The sequence below is a fragment of the Netta rufina genome (genome assembly GCF_964035555.1).
Source record: "Netta rufina genome assembly, chromosome: 4".
NCBI classification, from domain to species: Eukaryota; Metazoa; Chordata; class Aves; order Anseriformes; family Anatidae; genus Netta; species Netta rufina.
This window is the reverse complement of record NC_140127.1, coordinates 24,150,748-24,169,809: the sequence shown is the minus strand read 5'-3', so window position 1 is coordinate 24,169,809 and position 19,062 is coordinate 24,150,748. Positions and strand designations below refer to the sequence as shown.

General features: G+C 36.7%; 1 protein-coding gene across 1 annotated transcript in view; it reads right to left on the bottom strand.

Moving 5' to 3' along the window:
- Positions 1-9,863, bottom strand: part of GPM6A (glycoprotein M6A) — a gene marked incomplete at both ends in the record, with an annotated part of 111,985 nt that extends 102,122 nt beyond the window's left edge. Inside the window, one exon of the mRNA XM_084286759.1 lies at positions 9,827-9,863. Within this exon, the coding sequence (XP_084142885.1) occupies positions 9,827-9,863 (37 nt within the window). The remainder of the gene's footprint in view (positions 1-9,826) is intronic.
- Between the last annotated feature and the right edge of the window lie 9,199 nt (positions 9,864-19,062).

Here is a 19,062-nt window from a genome sequence, read left to right as displayed (position 1 = left end):
TACTGATTTTCCAGATACTGAAGGTACTTAGGTCTATTATTTCAGTGGCATTACATTACACTAAAATCAAGAGCAATATATGAATCTACAATCAAATGGTACTAATTTTTACAACAGTGCTGGGTAGTGTGAATCAAAGTGGTCCTTAATATGTACTAGGACCATGAATTTTCTAGCAAAGGAAAAGTATTATGTAGCAAATGCAGTCAAGACAAAATGGAAGAAGCATTTTATGGCTTGAAAAGGAGCAGATCTCAAGCCAGTTATGAAGGAACACTTGGAAGACGAAAGATTGTTCCCTCTTCCAGTCTAGTTCAGCAATCTTGTTAGGCCACATGGTATTAAGATGCTTTTGAAGAGCATGACAACTACAAACAGAATCTGCAGAGGTTTATAACAAAATACAACCTATGAAGAGGAAAGGCAGGGAAAGATCATGGATATGCTTGTTTATTATTTTGAAAGAGTTTAAGAAGGATCAGAATGACTGGTTGATCAGAGGTAGCCAATAACCTCTCAATGAGAAATCACAAGGCTGGGAAATCTCTGAAGACAAATGTACTGCTATATTGAAGCACCCCAACAAATAGGAAAAACGGTTTATAAATCAAACACGCTCAGACTATTTCACAAGAACGTAAATCACTGTATTTGTACCACTGAGCTAGAAATGTAAGCTTCCTTTTCTATATATTGTGGAAAATCAGTAAGTCATGAATGCAAGCAAACCACATATAGTGGGAAGCATTTCCTGCTAAAGCTACTCTGTTTAAAAATCAATAATACACCATTCAATAATATAAATGAATATCTTTATGAACAACAGCAGCCAGTAGTCAGCGGTCCTTTTCTCAAGGCAATTTCAAACATTTACTTCCATCCTCATCTATGCATATTCTGTTACTATTTACATTAACTTAGCAAACTACTATCCCCATAAATTCAACATGTATGTGCTTGTTAATGGTATAACCCTTATTTAAACACTATCCTTTAAAAGTTTGTCAGTTCTTTTATGCCACATGCAGGATTCAAAATGGTATTATTTACCATTATTATTATCAGTAAAAATAACTATAAAGATCTGCTCAGGGAAGTCTGCTCAGTTAAAGGTTTTTCCACAATGGACCAATCCAATGGCCCAGTAGCAGCTACTACATCCCCTTTCTCCTACAGCATCTATCTGACGTATTTAACATTGTACTCAGGTAAGGTCTAGAAGCATGGGTCTGTTCAAAATAGCTGTAGCACCTTCTGCTCAGTTGTTCCCTGCCTCCCTATTAAAAAGGGAGCATATCAGGTGTAAGCATCCCTGAGAAAAGACTCAACCTCCACAAAGAAAGAAAAACACCATCAGAAAGAAAATAAAAACACCCCAAACTGCAGATGCTTACTAATGTGAAATGTTAAAGAATATCCCTAAGAGTCAGGACTTAATTACTGACAGAACAGAAGAGAACTAGCAACAGTGCCAGATTTCCATAGCCTTTCCATAACCTCCAGTACAGTCTTGGAGGATTCACTCAGAGTAGCTGCAACAATGTCTTGCCCACCACAGTCCATATTCTCTTTGTTGTAACAGAGAAACTTATGACAGCATCCACTATGAACTTCTGCATGCAGATTCTAGCCTATAAATATTAAGTACAACAAAAGCATCCAACATACTGTTGGTAACCTGCACTTTATAAAAGTAGAAGAGCTTTTGAAGGTGAAGGGTTGTCTGAGATGAGATTTCTAGTAGAAAATTAGAGAAGATGGAAAGCAAGTGATTTGGTAGGTGGAAGCAGAACATGACAAGATGTATGCATTAGCTATTTTGTTCTGGAAAGGCAAGAATCGGAGCACTGTGTCATCCAAATATTGGCATGAGGACCTGGCTCCGTTAGACTTCATATATCCCCTGAGATAGACCAGATCCATGTCACCATGATCCCATGATCTTCTGCTATTTCCCTCCAGTATAAAAATTTGGAAGCCTAAATTTTTAGCTACAGCCAAACATGTTCCAGTACAGCTCACTTAAGAGTTGTAAAGAGACACCAGACTCTTCCCATGGTAAATTTCTAAAGGCTTTTAAATTGATCTAAAACTGTGCCGTCTGCTTGCTATTGCGTATAGCCTAACAGAGTCCGAGAAGATTTGGTGGAAAATCAGGGGGTGGCAAGTTTTAATGATTTGCACACGAAAAGCTTAAGCTGATTCACCAGTAGTAGATGGTGCCACTACAGTGTGGAACCTCCCACACTGGCTACATCACCTTGCTAGGCGGGGTGTGCAGGCTGGCTTCCTTCCCCAGAGAATCTAGGCCAACAGGTCAACTGTGATCACATTACTGCAGAAGTGATATACCCTCCTTTTCCAAGCAAGAAAGTCTTCCCTATCTCTCATAATTTTGAGTTAAGGTAAAAACAAATTTGCTCTCCCTCTTTTCCTTACCTGTGCATAAATTCAAAGTACTAAGACATTGCTTGCTGTTGCAATATTACTCATATATGCAGCTGCCATGAATGTAGCATGTTACAGGTTACTCTCAGAAGGAAAATACAAACAAGAAAACAAAAACTGTTAAGCTACACATGCTCTATTTTAAAAAGAAAATCTGAACTTATGCTTCTAATTTATTTTTTTTTAAAACTTCTCAAATGATTCATTTACCAACATTAATCCACAAATGTCAATCTATTACTACTCTGATCAGAATGCTTGTGTTTGAGTTGTTTTGTACTAAAAATTAATGAATTTGATATATGATATCAACACCTTAACAGGTTTTTGTTTTTTTGTTTGTTTGTTTGTTTTTTCCTTCAAAGACAAAATGTAAAGATTTGGAAGCCATTTAAAAACACACCACATCAAAACACAAGTTCTGTGCATAAAGTGCCAGAATTCCCATTAAGGTCTTCTACACGTCTGGTCTGAAAGACTAAATGTATCTTTCATTCTTTCTAGTCAAATACTGTCTTCCAATCATTCCATAGCATTTTCAAGCTTCTGAATCCCTTCAAAGGTGTTTCAAGTCATGCCTCTTTTTCCTTCCCTTTTTCCATCATACCGCCTCACTTTAACCTCTACCAGCATAATTACCTCTTCTTCTTTCCCCACTGTGCCTTAATACAAAGCAATCCCTGCTTAATCACTTTGCTATGCTACTATACTGTCTTCCTTCATATTTCTCCATAATGTGTGATTTAATTCATAAATTACCTATGGAAAAATCACCCTGTTGCAGTTAGAGGAGTGGGATGTGAGCAGCTATGACTTGCTTAATAAAGATTAAAACTCCAGATCACCTAAGATTCTTGTACTTTATTATAACCCTCTCCTTCAGTCCCTCATGTAGCACTTGTTTTGATTTCTTCTGCGAACATGTAATACAAGACGCTGTAGGATTTCATTTTCATGCATTCCAGATGCTAAAAAGAAAAGGGTTCCAGAGAAACAGAAAAGCAGGACAGTAACCTCAAAGATCTTTGGTTTTGGTTTTGTTTATGAATAGGAAAAAGAAAAACAAAACATTCTTTGGGGTACAAATGGGAAGATACTAAGAAGTGAGGGATACTTATTGGAGCTGCAAATACTATACTTTGAGTTTTATTTATACTCCAGCAGTAGCACCTTCCTGCAAAGGTATATACCAAAACTGCAGCAAATGCACCTTCTGCTAAAAAGCCTGAAGTCACAAGTGCAGCAAATAGCTTCCCTCACACCCCGGTTAAAATGACAGATTTTTGCTAAAATTGATACTGACTTTAATAATTCATTTATTTCACTGATGTATTGTTATCACCACCAGGGAACAAAAAACAAAACTACTAGAAACCTCTACTATGTGAACCAAATGAAAATTCTTCAGAAACTGTTCAAGTGCAAATATCAGGAGTATTATAAATGCAAACAGAAAAATAAATTCTTGTACTCAGTAGTAGCTGATGATTTTCTACTTCCTACACCATATGAGACTTAACAGGAAAGACCAGATTCTCACCAGTTGCAGAAGACAGATTGAAAAATCACATTGGCAAAATTGTTTAAAGTGCTGATCAGAAATGAAGGCATAGTCAGAATATAAAATAAATACTTTTAGATATATCAATTCCATTTAGCGCCTAACCACCAAACTGAATCTAATTTATTTTTGCTATATGTGAAGATTTTTGTCATAATTAAATGCCAATTTTTTTCAGAGTAATTAGAAAAAGAGCATACTGGTTTTCCCCCAATTGTGGTGCAAAATCGTGCAAAGTTTTGCACAGATTTATAGTACTATTTTGATACTGTATCTTTTAAACAATTGGTTTAAATTAGACATTTGGAATACATTTGACACTTTTTTCTAAACATTTGCATATCTTTCATATGAAAGAACTTTCTTCTAAAATAGCTTATTTATGAAGTTGACACATAAGTGTCAAAATTACCAAGAAGTCTTAAATTCTCACACACTGAAAGAAAGATTCATCTGAATACTTTTGCCCTGTAAGAATTCATAGAAAAGTACAATTAGGTCATATTAATGCTGGATTTTCATGTCTATGACTAGTATCACATTAAGTCAGTAAGAAATACTGTTTTCTGCTATTAAGAGAGACACTTCAATGTTAAAGATTAAATAAACAAGGAAGACTAAATTTATTTCCATCATTGATTATCTGTGGATAACAGCACAATTTATTGAATAACAACGGATATTCAAATTACAGCTCCTAACATAAGAATCTTAAGTAATGTATCCAGTAGTTATCACATTAAAGGAGAATAACGTACAATTTTAGAACAATTAATTCCAAATTCATATTGAATGATGTCATGGCATTTTTATTTAATAAAAATAATTGATTAACCACTAAGGAGTATTAATCAAGAAATATAATGAGTGACTTTGCCAGATGCTAAAATTTTCTTCCATATTTAACATTGATTAAGAAGGAAAATTACTCTGTTAGTGGCTTTGCAATTGTCAAGTGAGTATTTTATCTGACTCTTACCATACACACACATACATTTTTAAGAGCAGGTTAATAAATATGTTGAAAGTTAAGACCATGCTACTCTGAAGGAACCTGTAAAAATACAGCCTGAACACAAGCTTAGATCTTAAAACATATTCCCAAAGGAAAGAGAAATTGACCTCTGCCCATCAGGTTTTCTTCAAGAAGCAGTGCAAATCCACGTTTTGAATGAAAAACATCACCTGGCAAAATTCTTGTACTTGCTACTTATAAGACCAAATTAAATATATATATATATATATAAAAGTTTCAAAATTACTTGTAAAACTGATTATAGTTCAGAGGCCCTAGAAGGCCAAACAGAGTGCTAATAACATAAGAATCTAACTGAAGATACAAGAGTGGCTCACACTTGTTTAGCATTTACATTACAGGATGGAAATTAACTCTTTGGTTTTATTTACAAATATAGGCACCCACAAAAATCAAAGTGCTAAATATTGTGATTTGTTCATTTTTGTTTTAACCTACTTAAGAGCAGTAGTCAAATGAAAAACTGGATGACAACTCTCTTTCAGAAGTAAAAAGATTTAAAAGACTAACTTGCAGAGGATGTCAGCAATGGTTTGACTATTTCTACTGTTATTTTATTTCTGAATAGGAAATAAAAGTCACTTTCAGCATGTTTATATTATCCTACTAATTCACTCCATATACCAGAGTAAAAGGAAGCAGTTAACCTCTTTCTCATGACTTTCTCATGAAACCTCTTTCTCATGACTTTCTCATGAAACAGAGTATTTGTGTACACACTAATGAGATAGCACCCTAGACTCCATGACATTCTTCTGAAACTGCTTAAAGCTCTCCTTCACTGGCATGCTGTGGACCAAACCAAAAGAGCTTTGGTAATAGACTGCAAATCCACTGAGATCACTAATTCAGACCAAATGCTAACTCACTAATTCTAGTATACAACCATTACCTGTCACAATAAGATTATGTACTTCTTCTCTATGCTACCAGTGTAACCTTTTCCATCTTTGTCAGGTATGCTACAGCCAAGAAAGCTAAAATAAAATCATCTCTTCCCTGTGCTTGCTGCTATGCAAACATAGATGCTCTGTCCATTCCCAATAGTTTATTTTATAAAGGAATTCAAACTACTAAAGTTATGGATGAGCCATAAAAAAGCATATTTGTTTTCAAGTGGTGTATATTTTGCTGTGCTATAGATTTTTTTTTCTCCTGAAATAGATATGTAGTGAGAATAACTCTAAACTCCACACTGCTAAGTGCCACACAATGCAAAAATTACAGTGCCTGCCCTCTGAAGTTTTCTATCATGGTGAATGACTGGGGTGGGGAACATCATTGCACTCAGTGCTTTCGTGGAGGGAGGACCTGTTCTGCAGGAGCTGGAGCTTTTTCCACATAGCATAGCTGACAGTTTGACGTCATTGTCTTTCAGACACTGGCAGTTGAGACCTACCACTAACACACATGCTAATTTATGCATGAGATTTTCAAAATTAGCATGCATCCCTAAAGACATGACTTAAACTTATGCTTCTAAGTCGACCTGATCATTTCTGAATAATAAGCCAGTCACCAAAATTACAGGCTTTAGTTATCTTGGATTATCCAGACAGCAAATTTGCAATCAAAGTTATAGTTCCTAGGCATGAAGCATAATGTCAGTGTTATGGAAATTGTTAACAAGTTGATATTTCTGAGATGTTGTGACTTTTTACTTTCTTAGAATATTTTAGCATTTTTAGCATATTGTAGCACACAGTTCATCCAGACTTTCTATGCACCTTCATTTCTTGGACAGCTACAGATAGCTGACTAGAAAATATATTTGAAACGTCCTCCCTGACCTGCACTGTCTTACAAACCAAAAAAAGTGATACCAACAAAGGAAAAAAAAAAAAAGTCCAATACTTTAAAGCAGAAGTATAAATACAGATTATACGTGGTTTAGATTTTAACAGTCTCACACATGAAAACTGCTGGACAACAGCATTATTTCAGCATTATTTCCATTTACCAAATGAAGGATACTGATGCAAAAAGAAACAACATTTTCCAAGGCCAATATAAGGAAATATCAGTGGAAAAAAAATAGGTCACTTTCCGATTTCTGATCCTTATTTGAACTGTATCATTTCCAGTAGTGCATTATTTACAGAAACAAGATGTGATACATTCCCCAGCTGACAATTTTACAAGTTAAAGCCATAAACAAATTGTAAGTGTTAAACGCTAGAATGTACAGAGATTGTGTAAGACAGAAAATCATTATTTGGAATCACTATGGTAAGAATTATGTTTTCACATATCAATATCTTATTGCATAACATACTGTAAAATAACAAGACTCCCGAAACTGCAAGGCTCTTATTAGAACTATCGTTATCATATTTATGAAATGCATCAAACTATTCACTTTCATCATGGCTGCTAGGAAGACGTAATGCTGTTCAGTGGGAGGTTCAAAACATCTGCTGTGAAGAGCACAGGAGTTGGTAAGCAGTGGCAATTTACACTCCCATTGATTTTGTAGGAAGCAGAGAAGGAAGAAAGAAACAAACAGTTCCACTCAAAATGGCAGAAGGATGAAAATCAGAACATAGGAATTAAAGTTCTTAGGGCACTATAGTCAGAAGAACTAGTCTGGAACTATACTAAAGATATCAGTAAAACACATAATAGATAGATTATGCTAAGTAAAAGCAGAAAACAGGCACTACGAGAGGGGAGTATCAAGTAGTCAACAACAGTCAACACTTTTCAAGTACAAAAGTTCAAACCTTAAAGGGATCCATGATTTCATGATCATCCCCTATACTTTGCTAAAATTCCAACATCTGCATTCAAGCATCCCCCCAAATTTATTTCTCAGGAATTTTTCTTTTTGATCCTAAGCCATACATTTTCTTCAAACTCTAAATACATTTTAAAAGTCATCAGAATCCAAAGTAGGAACACGACAGGTTGAAATGACAGGTTCACAAATATGGTGACAGCAACTAAGCAGTACCCCCTTCCACACCAGTAAGGAAGAAATATAATTTGTCAGCTCTTATCATTCTCTTGTCACTGTCCATGATGACAGCTGGGTACCAATAAAGGGGAAAAAAGGCGAAACACATGGCTTTGTAAATGGGAAGGGGGGCGGAGGGGAGGCAGAATAAGTAGTGTTAGCTGTTGTAATCACACTATTAATCACACCATTTTGCCTGGCTATTTGGTCATTCAACTGCTTACCATATGAACAATGAGGACACAGTTCATCAATAACATGTGCTTTTAATATACAAATTGATTCATTTTTTTCTCTGATTTTTCCCCCCATTAAGATTTAGAAACTTTGCATTTCACACTGTTTATTCAGGCAATAACAATGAAACATTTTGATTCAGTGATCAAACAGTTGGATTTACTTGTTCTAAAGAGAAAAAAAAATGTCTTTCAGACTTAAAAAAAAAAAAAGCATATCTTCAATTTCTAAATGAAAACCTAAGTAATTCAAACATGTAATGAAAGCACTGATTTTATATGCAGAAAAGTTTTATTTTCCCATTAAGTCTGCTATTTGCAAATAAAATTTAACCGAAGGAACTGCTGAAATCACCTGCAGATACTAATCTATTTATATATAAGTATGCATGCACCAAGGGTGCAGATTTACCCTTAGTGTTCTCTTTATATGTACCGTGCATGTATACAAAATTAAGAGCATAAACAATCCAAAGCTGTATTCTGTCTAAATGGGTCACTTATAATGAGAAAGCATGACATTTACATGTAGCAAGCAGATTGATCAGGGAGCAGAAAACAGAGTATGTCATCAGCTCAGAAAAATATGCCTTTGCAGGCAATTTATATTAACCACCTTGGTGAGTTCTTAAATCCTCCTCAGAAATGGAAATAAATGTAAAATGAAGAACATACATGATTTAATGTAGCAAATATTCATCAGGATTACCCTTTGTGCTTGCACTAAAGTGAAAGGAGAAAAAAAAAAATCTTGATTCCTTTGACTGTAATGCTTCTTGTACAGAATAGCATTTAAGTATAGGGACATTATGAACACTGTTTTTCAGAGATTCACAAATTAATAAACAATCAGCAATAACCTTAAATTGCATCTTTAAGTGCTAACATCCCCTTGTGTTCAGTTATTATCAACTTGACTAGAAACCTTAGAACAGAAATGCTCTGAATGTGCTACGTACATCTTGCTAAAGCAATTTCAGCTGCAATGTGCAAAATGAAATTCAACAAGATCCAAATTTGCACAATGTAAATAGCAAAGCTGCTTCAACACATAGTAAAACAAAAGTGGAAAAAATGCAGAGAGAAATATCAGTACTGCCTAACTATATACAACATATATCCCATGTCTTTGTTCAGACTGGATTCTCATTCAAGGTGTAAATACTGGTTACATTGTTAGATATTCAACAGCAACTAGCTCCAAATATTGTGTGAGTAGCTCTCTCATAGTTCACACTAGGCTCCCTTGACCCAGCCAGACAAGCGTGAAAACATGAAATAAATGAAGGTTAACAAAGACTGGTCTGGCAGGCAGTCTGCACCAAATGCTTGCAAAATTATAAGTATAAATGTGAAATTTGATGTTTAGATCTGTTTAATATTAAATATAAGATGAAAATCACTATATTAATGCTATGTGCTACTGCAGAGAGATAAATGAACGTAAGTGATACAGGGGAAAAAAAAAAAAGGCAACCTTTCCCCATCTGCCACATAAGGATATTCACCTTACAGCATGCTGCTAAAGCAAACAAGGAACTGCAAAATAATTATCTCCTCACAAACAGAAAGCAATTTTATCACAATACCTTTCTGTGTTTGTCCCTCTTCCATATTCTCTTCCATGGCTACCTTTCTTCACTAGAAACAGCTACACAGAATTAATCAAAAGCTTCAGTCAGATGTAGGAAAAAGTGTGGATTTTTTTTTCCCTGGGAAGCTCCAACAGCAGAGGCTTAGGCAAGTCCTCAGAGCTTAGCTAAGGCTCCCTCACTCTCCTTGTTTGCTTGGAGACGGGCTGTCAAGTGTAATTTCATTCAAATTACTCTTCCGTGAAGATTATCAATTTTTCTTCTCAAAGCTGCCCATTGTGTACCACTGTAAGCAGGTATTCAAATGAACAGCCTGTGAATTTTGGGGGGAAATTTGGTCTGAGCCCTTATGGCAATGACACCGATTTGTAAACCTCACTTTGCATATAAAATGGAGAAAAGAGATTGAGGTTTGCATTGAAATCTGTGTTTTAAATTGGAAACAGACTGTACTGAGAACAGATGGAGGGGTGCCCTCTTAACGTGAAGCAGACCACCAACCCATAATTCCCCCTATTTGCTACAGAAGTGGGAAAGCCCAGATGCCTGTGGGTTCTTTATGCTGTATTACTTGTCTGTCTTTCTCTCTCTCTCTCTTTCTCCCTCCCTCCCTCTCCCCTCCCGTATCAGCACATTTAAGAATAATACGACTCTTCATTTCCCCCTTCTCACATATCGATATCATCTGGAACTAAAAACAAATGTACACTATTACACTTATTTTTTAATATCCTAGAAAACCTCTTTATAAGACTATCATTTTGTACGCATGTGGGTGTTTATACACACATGCAAGCACAATTTAGTACGATATTAATCACTGCAAATTATATGCACCCCATATATTATTTGTCATCAATGTTGCAATAAAAAGGAATTTGGTGGTGGCTCAGATTTAAAACAATGCTTGCACCAATTCTTTCTCTGATTGCTAATATCCAAAATTATCCGTACACTTGAATTCCCTGTTAAAAAATTGGACCTTCTTAAAATGGTGAAGCACCACATGTGTGAGTGTACATGAGGAAGCACATAGAAATATGCACAGTTATGAATTTACTCAGGAAAATCATAGGTTAAATACACTGTGAGGGCACCTACTCATTTGGGGAGCTCTGCAGTCTGATTTGGAATGCAAATTGGACACTGCAGTCTAGCAATAAATTAGCATTTTTGTACCTTAGTCTATGGGTAATGTAACATTTTTAAAGTCTCATCATTTCACCAAAACTGCAATGAGAACACAATTTACACTTTTTCTGTAGAATTTGCACTTCTCATCCTTCCGGGGAAAAATGTGATTAAAACTTACCCACAAATAAAAACTACTATGGCTGAAAATTCCTATTTACATATAAATGATAACTTTCTCATTCATTTTCTTCATGCTGCCTAAATAGAAGGAAGCAATAGGTCAATCTATGTCACTAAACAAAAACAAAAAAAAAAAAAAAAAAAACAAAAAAAAAAAGTTTTGGATAAATTTGATATATAAACCCGTTAAAAATGATTCATACCAGAATAATTTCTATATATTAAGTTACATTTCTATATATAAATTAAATAATTAATGCATAGTTATTTAGTCAGCCAGTGCATTTTCTACCCCTCTTTTCCCCTCTTAACTGACCTTTCTAGGCTTCTATTTTCTGGACTAATTGAAGAACAATGTAGTTTTAGCACTCAGATCTAATTGATTGTCTCGAACTTAACACATCGACACTGCCTATACACATGGAAGTGCTCTGACATCATAGCATCTCGGTGTCTTCCCCCTTTCTAGGAATAATTTGAATAATTTGTTCATTCAGATTAAATATATATACATATATATTTATTTTTTTTAAGAGAAGATCTGTGCAAATCTCCCCTGCTATAGAAGTGACATTTACCTCAATCTCTCCAGCCCCTCACCTCTTTTGGGAAAATAATAATAATAATAATAATTAATAATAATAATAATAATAATATCTCTCTATACACACACACACACATATATGTGTGTGTGTGTATAGAGAGATATTATAGTATGTATATATTAGTGTATATATATATATTATATATATATTAGTGTATATATATATATATAAGATCATATGTGTAGTCATATGTGCATATATATGATCTGACAGAATCCTGGGTTTGGAAAAAATGAGGAGTTTTGTACAGAAACAAAGAGGAATGGAGGAACTTGTCTCGAGAAGAGAACAAGTCTAGAAGACAACATGACTTTTATTCCCTCTCTGCACTGCATTCTTTTAATCCCATACACATGCAAAACACAAACAGCCACTAACTTAAACAATGTTACTGGCACTTTTTCATGCATTTTCTTACATAAATATTAGTAAATCTTCATATTTACAAAAAGTCTGGAGAATATTTTTATTACGCTGGTACTTTCTTCTAGAGTTTGTTTCCTGTTGGTAGTACCAAATACTGAGATAACCAACATCTTTAACAGGGATGTTTGCAATAATTGAATCTATAGGTTGCTTATGACACCAAATATCCTTGTTCCTTTACACAATTGTATAATGATTTATTGTTTACATTTTAAAAGCATTCAAAATAGAAAATAGGCTAGAAAGACTAATTGCAAGAGGATACAACATATATCTGTATAATCATGAGTGACATAGGAAGGGCAAATAAGAAAAACTTGTTTTAGTTCAATAAAGGGAGAGGGCTGAAAAAAAAAAAAAAAAAAGGAGACAGAAGAAAAGAAAGGTGTAGTAACACAGCATGTAGTTAAACTGTGGACATTGTTGCAGCAGGGTACAGTGGTAAAAAAAAAAAAAAAAAAAAAAAGAGAAATGAGAATCTGGATCACAAAAAATCACAGATCTGAAGATGCACCTCTGGATCAGAAGATCCCTGAGGCGCCAGCTATTGGATGGTAGAGAAATATTTTGTAGAAAAAATATATATATATTATTTGTCCTGTATTACTTCCAGGAGTATCTGCATTGGGACACAAGAAGATGAAATGCTGGGTTAAGTGAATCCTTGATCTAGTTCCTGTATTCATTTTCATATCAGGTTCACACACACCTTGATTTTTATAATGGGACTTTTCACTTCCTAAAAAGACTGCATTTTTGTATCAAAAGTTAAGCTGAAATCACAGTGACTGGTGAAGCAAAACTCAGCACTGTCAAATAATGGCTTTGAGGTGTGTTTTTTTCCCCCTTGCAATGATCAATTTTTCTGTACATATATTAATATAATAATGGCACTAAGAGCTTCACCTGGTAAAGATCAAATCCTCCAAACTACATGAGTGTTGAAGCTCCTTCTTAAGAGGACTCTGATAAGTTTCAGGTGTTATTAACTGCCATCCATACAGAGAGAGAGATTTTATATCAGCTTCCTTCACATTTAGCTGCATTTTATTGACATATTCACTGTACAACATAAGTCTTTCTTTCTAGACATGTAAGAACTGTTCTGAGAACCTTTGCAGGTGAAATTATGACTAGGTGTTAATCCTAAATCAAACAGCAGAAGAGTTCTGCAAGCATTAAGAGTAACAACAAAAAACAGAAAATGCTAACTTTATGCGACTAAGGTATATCAACAGAGACTTTCATTCTTCATTGTATTGTGAAAATCGTTTGCCACTAGTGATGTACAAGGTACATTAAAACCATAACCAGAAACCACCCAAAGCTGCTAGCTTCCTCTTGCTGGGCATGCTTCTGGTGTGGAAAGAAGTTATTTTGGTAGGAACTGCAGATGACTGCCTAAAATTCCTTCCTAGTATGAGATGAGATTACTGGTGCAAGTGATCATTGGACACCCATGCCATGTGTAAGCAGCAAAGCAAGACAGAACATCCAACTGTATAATGAGACTAAATAAACAGTTAATCAAGAGAATAATTGGAAGCTGATGACATTAACAGATCCCCTGGTATCCATTATGATATTATGAAATGTGGTTGAGCACTTACAGCTTTAAACAGCATGACAAGACACCTGACTTTTACTCCCAGTTTTATATGGCCTACAAATCAGTTTATCACTCCATCCCTTAATCCTATTGATTTCCAACTACATAATAAGAATAATGCTGTGGTGCAATGATGTCTTGATCAACACATGAAAATATTATTTAAAAAGCATGATGTTATTTATGTTGCTAATACCGCTACCTCAATAACCGAGAAAGAAAAATCAAAAGCCAGCTAGAGTTATCCCAGCTGCATTGTAGCACCTTGCCCATGACTGCATGAGCAAGTTGCAAAGTTTAGCTGGATGGATCTGGGGAGTGAAGCAATACCAGTTCTGCCCATTTCAGGGGAACTAACTTCAGACTAACTTCAGACTGGTCCCATGGATTCATTGCCCCTAAGGTGTTAAGAGGTATTAAGTACGCTCCTGAAAAGCATGCTCTGATTTTATTATATGAAAAACAATCTAATTTATGGTCTCAGAGGACATTCCATGATACGAGCCCAAATACAGCAGGTGGAGAAAATCAGGGCTTTCGTTTTGAAAACTCACTCCTGATGTGAATCAAAACACTAACACAGATACACGTGTAGTAGTTATTTTATGAAAATTAGGCATCAGCTTAGGGAAATCTGTGAAAGTCTCACAGAATAATTAAAATGTAATGATCAAATTTGATATTTAGAGTGTGCCACAATTAATATTCCTATTTTTGTATTCAAAATATTAGTATAACTATAAAATACTTTAACAAGAGATTTCATGTTTGGATACCCAACAGAGTAGATTTAGTGGAAGCACTGAAAACTTTAAGATTTTTCCAATTACACATTCTAGGATGCCAATTTCTTATTTACAACTTCACAATGTACTTGTCAAATAAATAGCACACAGTCCATCCCAGAGTTTAACTCATGCCAGACATTCATGCATGTGTCTGGGGAAAGGAGAAATACTTAATGATATGACAAATTATCAGAATTAGTAGGGAAATGGTATGTTAACAGAGAAAGGAAGGAAGCAGAAGGTAAAAATGTAACTTTGGTTGAATGTTGTTGATCATTCCAGTTATGGTATTGTGTATAGCTCTATTAATCCCCCAAAAATATTTTAATGAAATGAAAACATATTCATCCAGATGAAAAGAGTAGCAATTTAAATCAGGCCATTATCAAAGAAATATAATCTAAAGACATTTCAGAACAGGCCTTCACTTGATACAAGTCCATTGCTACTTAAAGAAATATTCAGGTTCTAACTAGTATCAATCACTGACTGCTAAACAGAGAGAAAACAGAAGTGACATTCAAATGCAGAATACCATAAAAGAGGTAAAAGAGGTTATTATATTCCTATTTTGCTCAAGTCTGGATTTTACAACTGACAGCCTAATGGACATCCTTCAACATCCTTATTCTCATTTCCTTTCAAATTTTTCTTTAACCTAATGCTTCTAGCAGCAGGGATTTTATTGAAGGGTAGGGTATGAAGGGGATGTCCTTGCATGTGGCTTTATTATGTTCAAAACTAATAGATATTAACATAATTATCGTGTTCAGGAAAAAAAAAAAAAAAAACACTTGAGAAGATTTCATCTGGTTGAAAAAAAAAATTTCTTCAGTGAGAAACTCTTTCACCACCACTTATGACACCCGACCTTAAAACACAATAGCTAAGAATTTGTTTCTCTCAGTACTTAAATCTTTTCTATGTGCTTTATTAATCAAGAGGAAAATTATACTAAAAGACTGATTAATAGGACCTTTGAATCAGTCTTAACACACTTCTGATTATTATCTGTAACTATTAATAGTATTAACTATATCTTAAAACCTTCACTTTTGACTATATGTGTTCCATGACTGTAATTAGTAAGGTTTTATTTTTGGAAATAAGCAAAAAATTCCAAATTAAAAAGAGTTAACACTGCTAATACTATCCCCAAAGATTCTTAAGATTCTTGACTCACTTTGTCAGATAAAAACAGGAACATGATGCCTTTTTTAATAGGCCAAGTGTGAAGTAAAACCTTTAGGAACAAGAATAGTAAGCCACATTTCCAAAGGACATTGTTATTCAAACCATAAACTGAAAAGATGCCAACAGAGAAGAGATTGATGGAGGACAGAACATGAATGCTGGACAGCAGAATTCAGGGACACCCCACCAGCACCACCACTTTTAAACATAAGGTACTCTAAATTGCTAGATTTTCCAACACAGGCACTCTGAATAGGAATAATCGGAATTTTACTTTAACTGAACATTTGAGTACATTCACAGCCGAACAGCAGCTCGCTGTTGGCATCACCTTTCAAAACTGGAGGCCATCCTATAAGTACAGTGTTGTGATCTTTCAACAGAGCTCTTTCCATCAAAACAGTATTGTGTGTATTGGATGTTCCAAGAACATTTCACAAAGTAGCATATATACACGTTCTAGTTGACGCTGCTTTTATCAGAAAACTTGAACTACACAGTTTCCAGAAGTTTTCACCCACCTCAGCCATACTGTAATTCTATTCTATTATCCCCTACTACCGAAAATTATTGAAATATCCCATACAGTTTTTGGTGTCAGCAATGTAAAGTTGCTTCTATAAAAACTGGAGATACTTCCAAAAATGGTCACACACATGGTTCCATAAAACATCCTTTCATTTTTTAAACCTCAAAGTAATTAGTCTGGTAAATTTAACAAAAAGGTTAAGGAGCATCTACATTACAGTCAAAGTATCTGCAGGGAAATAGATCTAATTGAAAGCTATTCATGTTAATCAATATTGCTGGAATTTGAAAGACAGATCCATAGCAAATTAAAATCTTTTTTTTTCTTTAAAACATTAGAGAAATTTATGAAGACTGATTTGTTTTTATTATTATTATCTTTTTTTTTTTTTGGTGATAAATGATCCAATCAAGATCTAATATTTTCCTAGTTACATTATGGTTTAATTTGATCATAGGAATTCTCTGATTGATTCCTGCATTATGCAGAATTTTGGTCTAGATGACCACACTAGTCCCTTCTGGCTTTTTAATCTTTAAATTAATTAAAGTTGTAATGAAGTTTGCTGAGAGATTTCATATCTTAATGTGCTGAGAAGCTCTGAGATTCCCTTGACTTCTGTGGTTTATGCACACCAAAGTCCACGTTGACACAGCTTCAAAATCTACATTCTGATGTACATGTATGTAAGAGTTAGTTACTACGAACGCTTCTGCTTTGTCTCCTCTTCCCAATGATCTTTAGGTGCATGTTGCTGACACACTGTGATGAAAGATATTATTTATCCGCAGAACCCAAGGAGGAGGTCGAGAGGTTGAGGGATATCAGAGAGTGTGAGCGGGAGATAGACTTGTAAAGCAACTCCCTGCATGGCCTGAAGGACAGGCCCCGGGGTGAGACACCCCAAATGGGGGTGGACCCCCTGCCCTGTTGCTATCGGGCAGAGGCAGGGGACCTAGGAGCTGAGGAGGAATGGAAACAGGTCCCTGCTTGACATCGCAGGCGATGCATTCCCCCACCAGCCCCACCTTCCCAGATGCCCAACCACAACAGTTTTGAGGCCCTGGAGGTTGAGAAGACCAGTAGCTGAGGAAGAGGTAGAAAGTCTTCCCAGGAGGATGCCTACGGCGAGGAAGTCAACTCCACGCCTCAGGACTGCCTCCACCAGGACAGAAAGAAGGGTGATTGTTGTGGGCGACTCCCTTCTCAGGGGAACAGAGGGACCTATTTGTCGGCCTGACCCTACCTGTAGGGAAGTCTGCTGCCTCCTGAGGCCAGGGTCAGGGACATTGCCAGAAAGCTTCCCGACCTGGTTCTCCCCTCTGACTATTACCCTCTTTTAATAGTCCAGGCTGGCAGCGATGACATTGAAGAGAGAAGCCTGAAGACCATCAAACGGGACGTTAGGGGACTGGGACAGTTAGTGGATGGAGCGGGATTACAGGTGGTGTTTTCGTCCATCCCTACGGTGGCAGGGAGCGGTACAGAGAGGACACAGAAAGCCCACCTGATAAACACATGGCTCAGAGGCTGGTGCCAACACAGAAATTTTGTTTTTTTTGACCATGGGGTGCTTTACTTGGCACCCAGCCTGATGGCCACAGACGGGTCCCTATCTCTAAGGGGAAAACTGATCCTGGGCCAGGAGCTGGCAGGGCTCATTGAGACTTTAAACGACGTGTGAAGGGGGACGGGGCTGAAACAAGGCTTGTTAGAGCTGTGCAAGGGGTAACAATGGCAAGGCTGGGAGAGAAGGCAGTGGCCCAACTGAAGTGCATCTACACTAATGCACGCAGCATGGGTAACAAACAGGAGGAGCTGGAAGCCATTGTGCGGCAGGCAGGCTACGACTTGGTTGCCATCACGGAGATGTGGTGGGACCACTCTCATGACTGGAGTGCTGTAGTGTCTGGCTATAGGCTCTTCAGAAGGGACAGGCAGCATGGAAGGGGTGGTGGTGTGGCTCTCTATATCAGAGAGAGTTTTGATGTCACGGAACTTGAGGCTGGGAATGATAAGGTTGAGTCCCTATGGGTTAGGATCAGCAGGAAGGCCAACAAGGCTAGCATCCTGGTGGGGGGTCTGTTACAGACCGCGAAACCAGGATGAGAAGACTGATGAAGAGTTCTACAGGCAGCTGACAAAAGTTGTGAAATTGTCAGCGCCTGTTCTTGTGGGGGACTTCAACTTCGCAGATATATCCTGGAAGCACAACACAGCCCAGAGAAAGCAGTCTAGGGGGTTTCTGGAGAGTGTGGAAGATAGCTTCCTGACACAGCTGGTTAGTGAGCCTACCAGAGGAGGTGCCCCGCTAGACCTTCTCTTCACAAACAGAGAAGGACTGATGGGAGATGTGGTGGTTGGAAACTGTCTTGGGCAGAGTGACCATGAAATGGTAGAGTTCTCCATTCTTGGAGAAGCCAGGAAGGGGACCAGTAAAACCGCTGTATTTGACTTCCGGAGGGCCGACTTTGAGCTGTTCAGGACACTGGTTGGTAGAGTCCCTTGGGAGGCGGTTCTGAAGGGCAGAGGAGTCCAGGAAGGCTGGGCAATCTTCAAGAAGGAAATCTTAATGGCGCAGGAGCAGTCTGTCCCCACATGCCCAAAGACGAACTGACGGGGAAGAAGACTGGCCTGGCTGAACAGAGAGTTGTGGCTTGAGCTTAGAAGGAAAAAGAGGGTTTACAATCTTTGGAAAAGAGGGCGGGCCACTCGGGAGGACTATAAGGATGTTACGGGGCAGTGCAGGAACAAAATTAGAAAGGGCA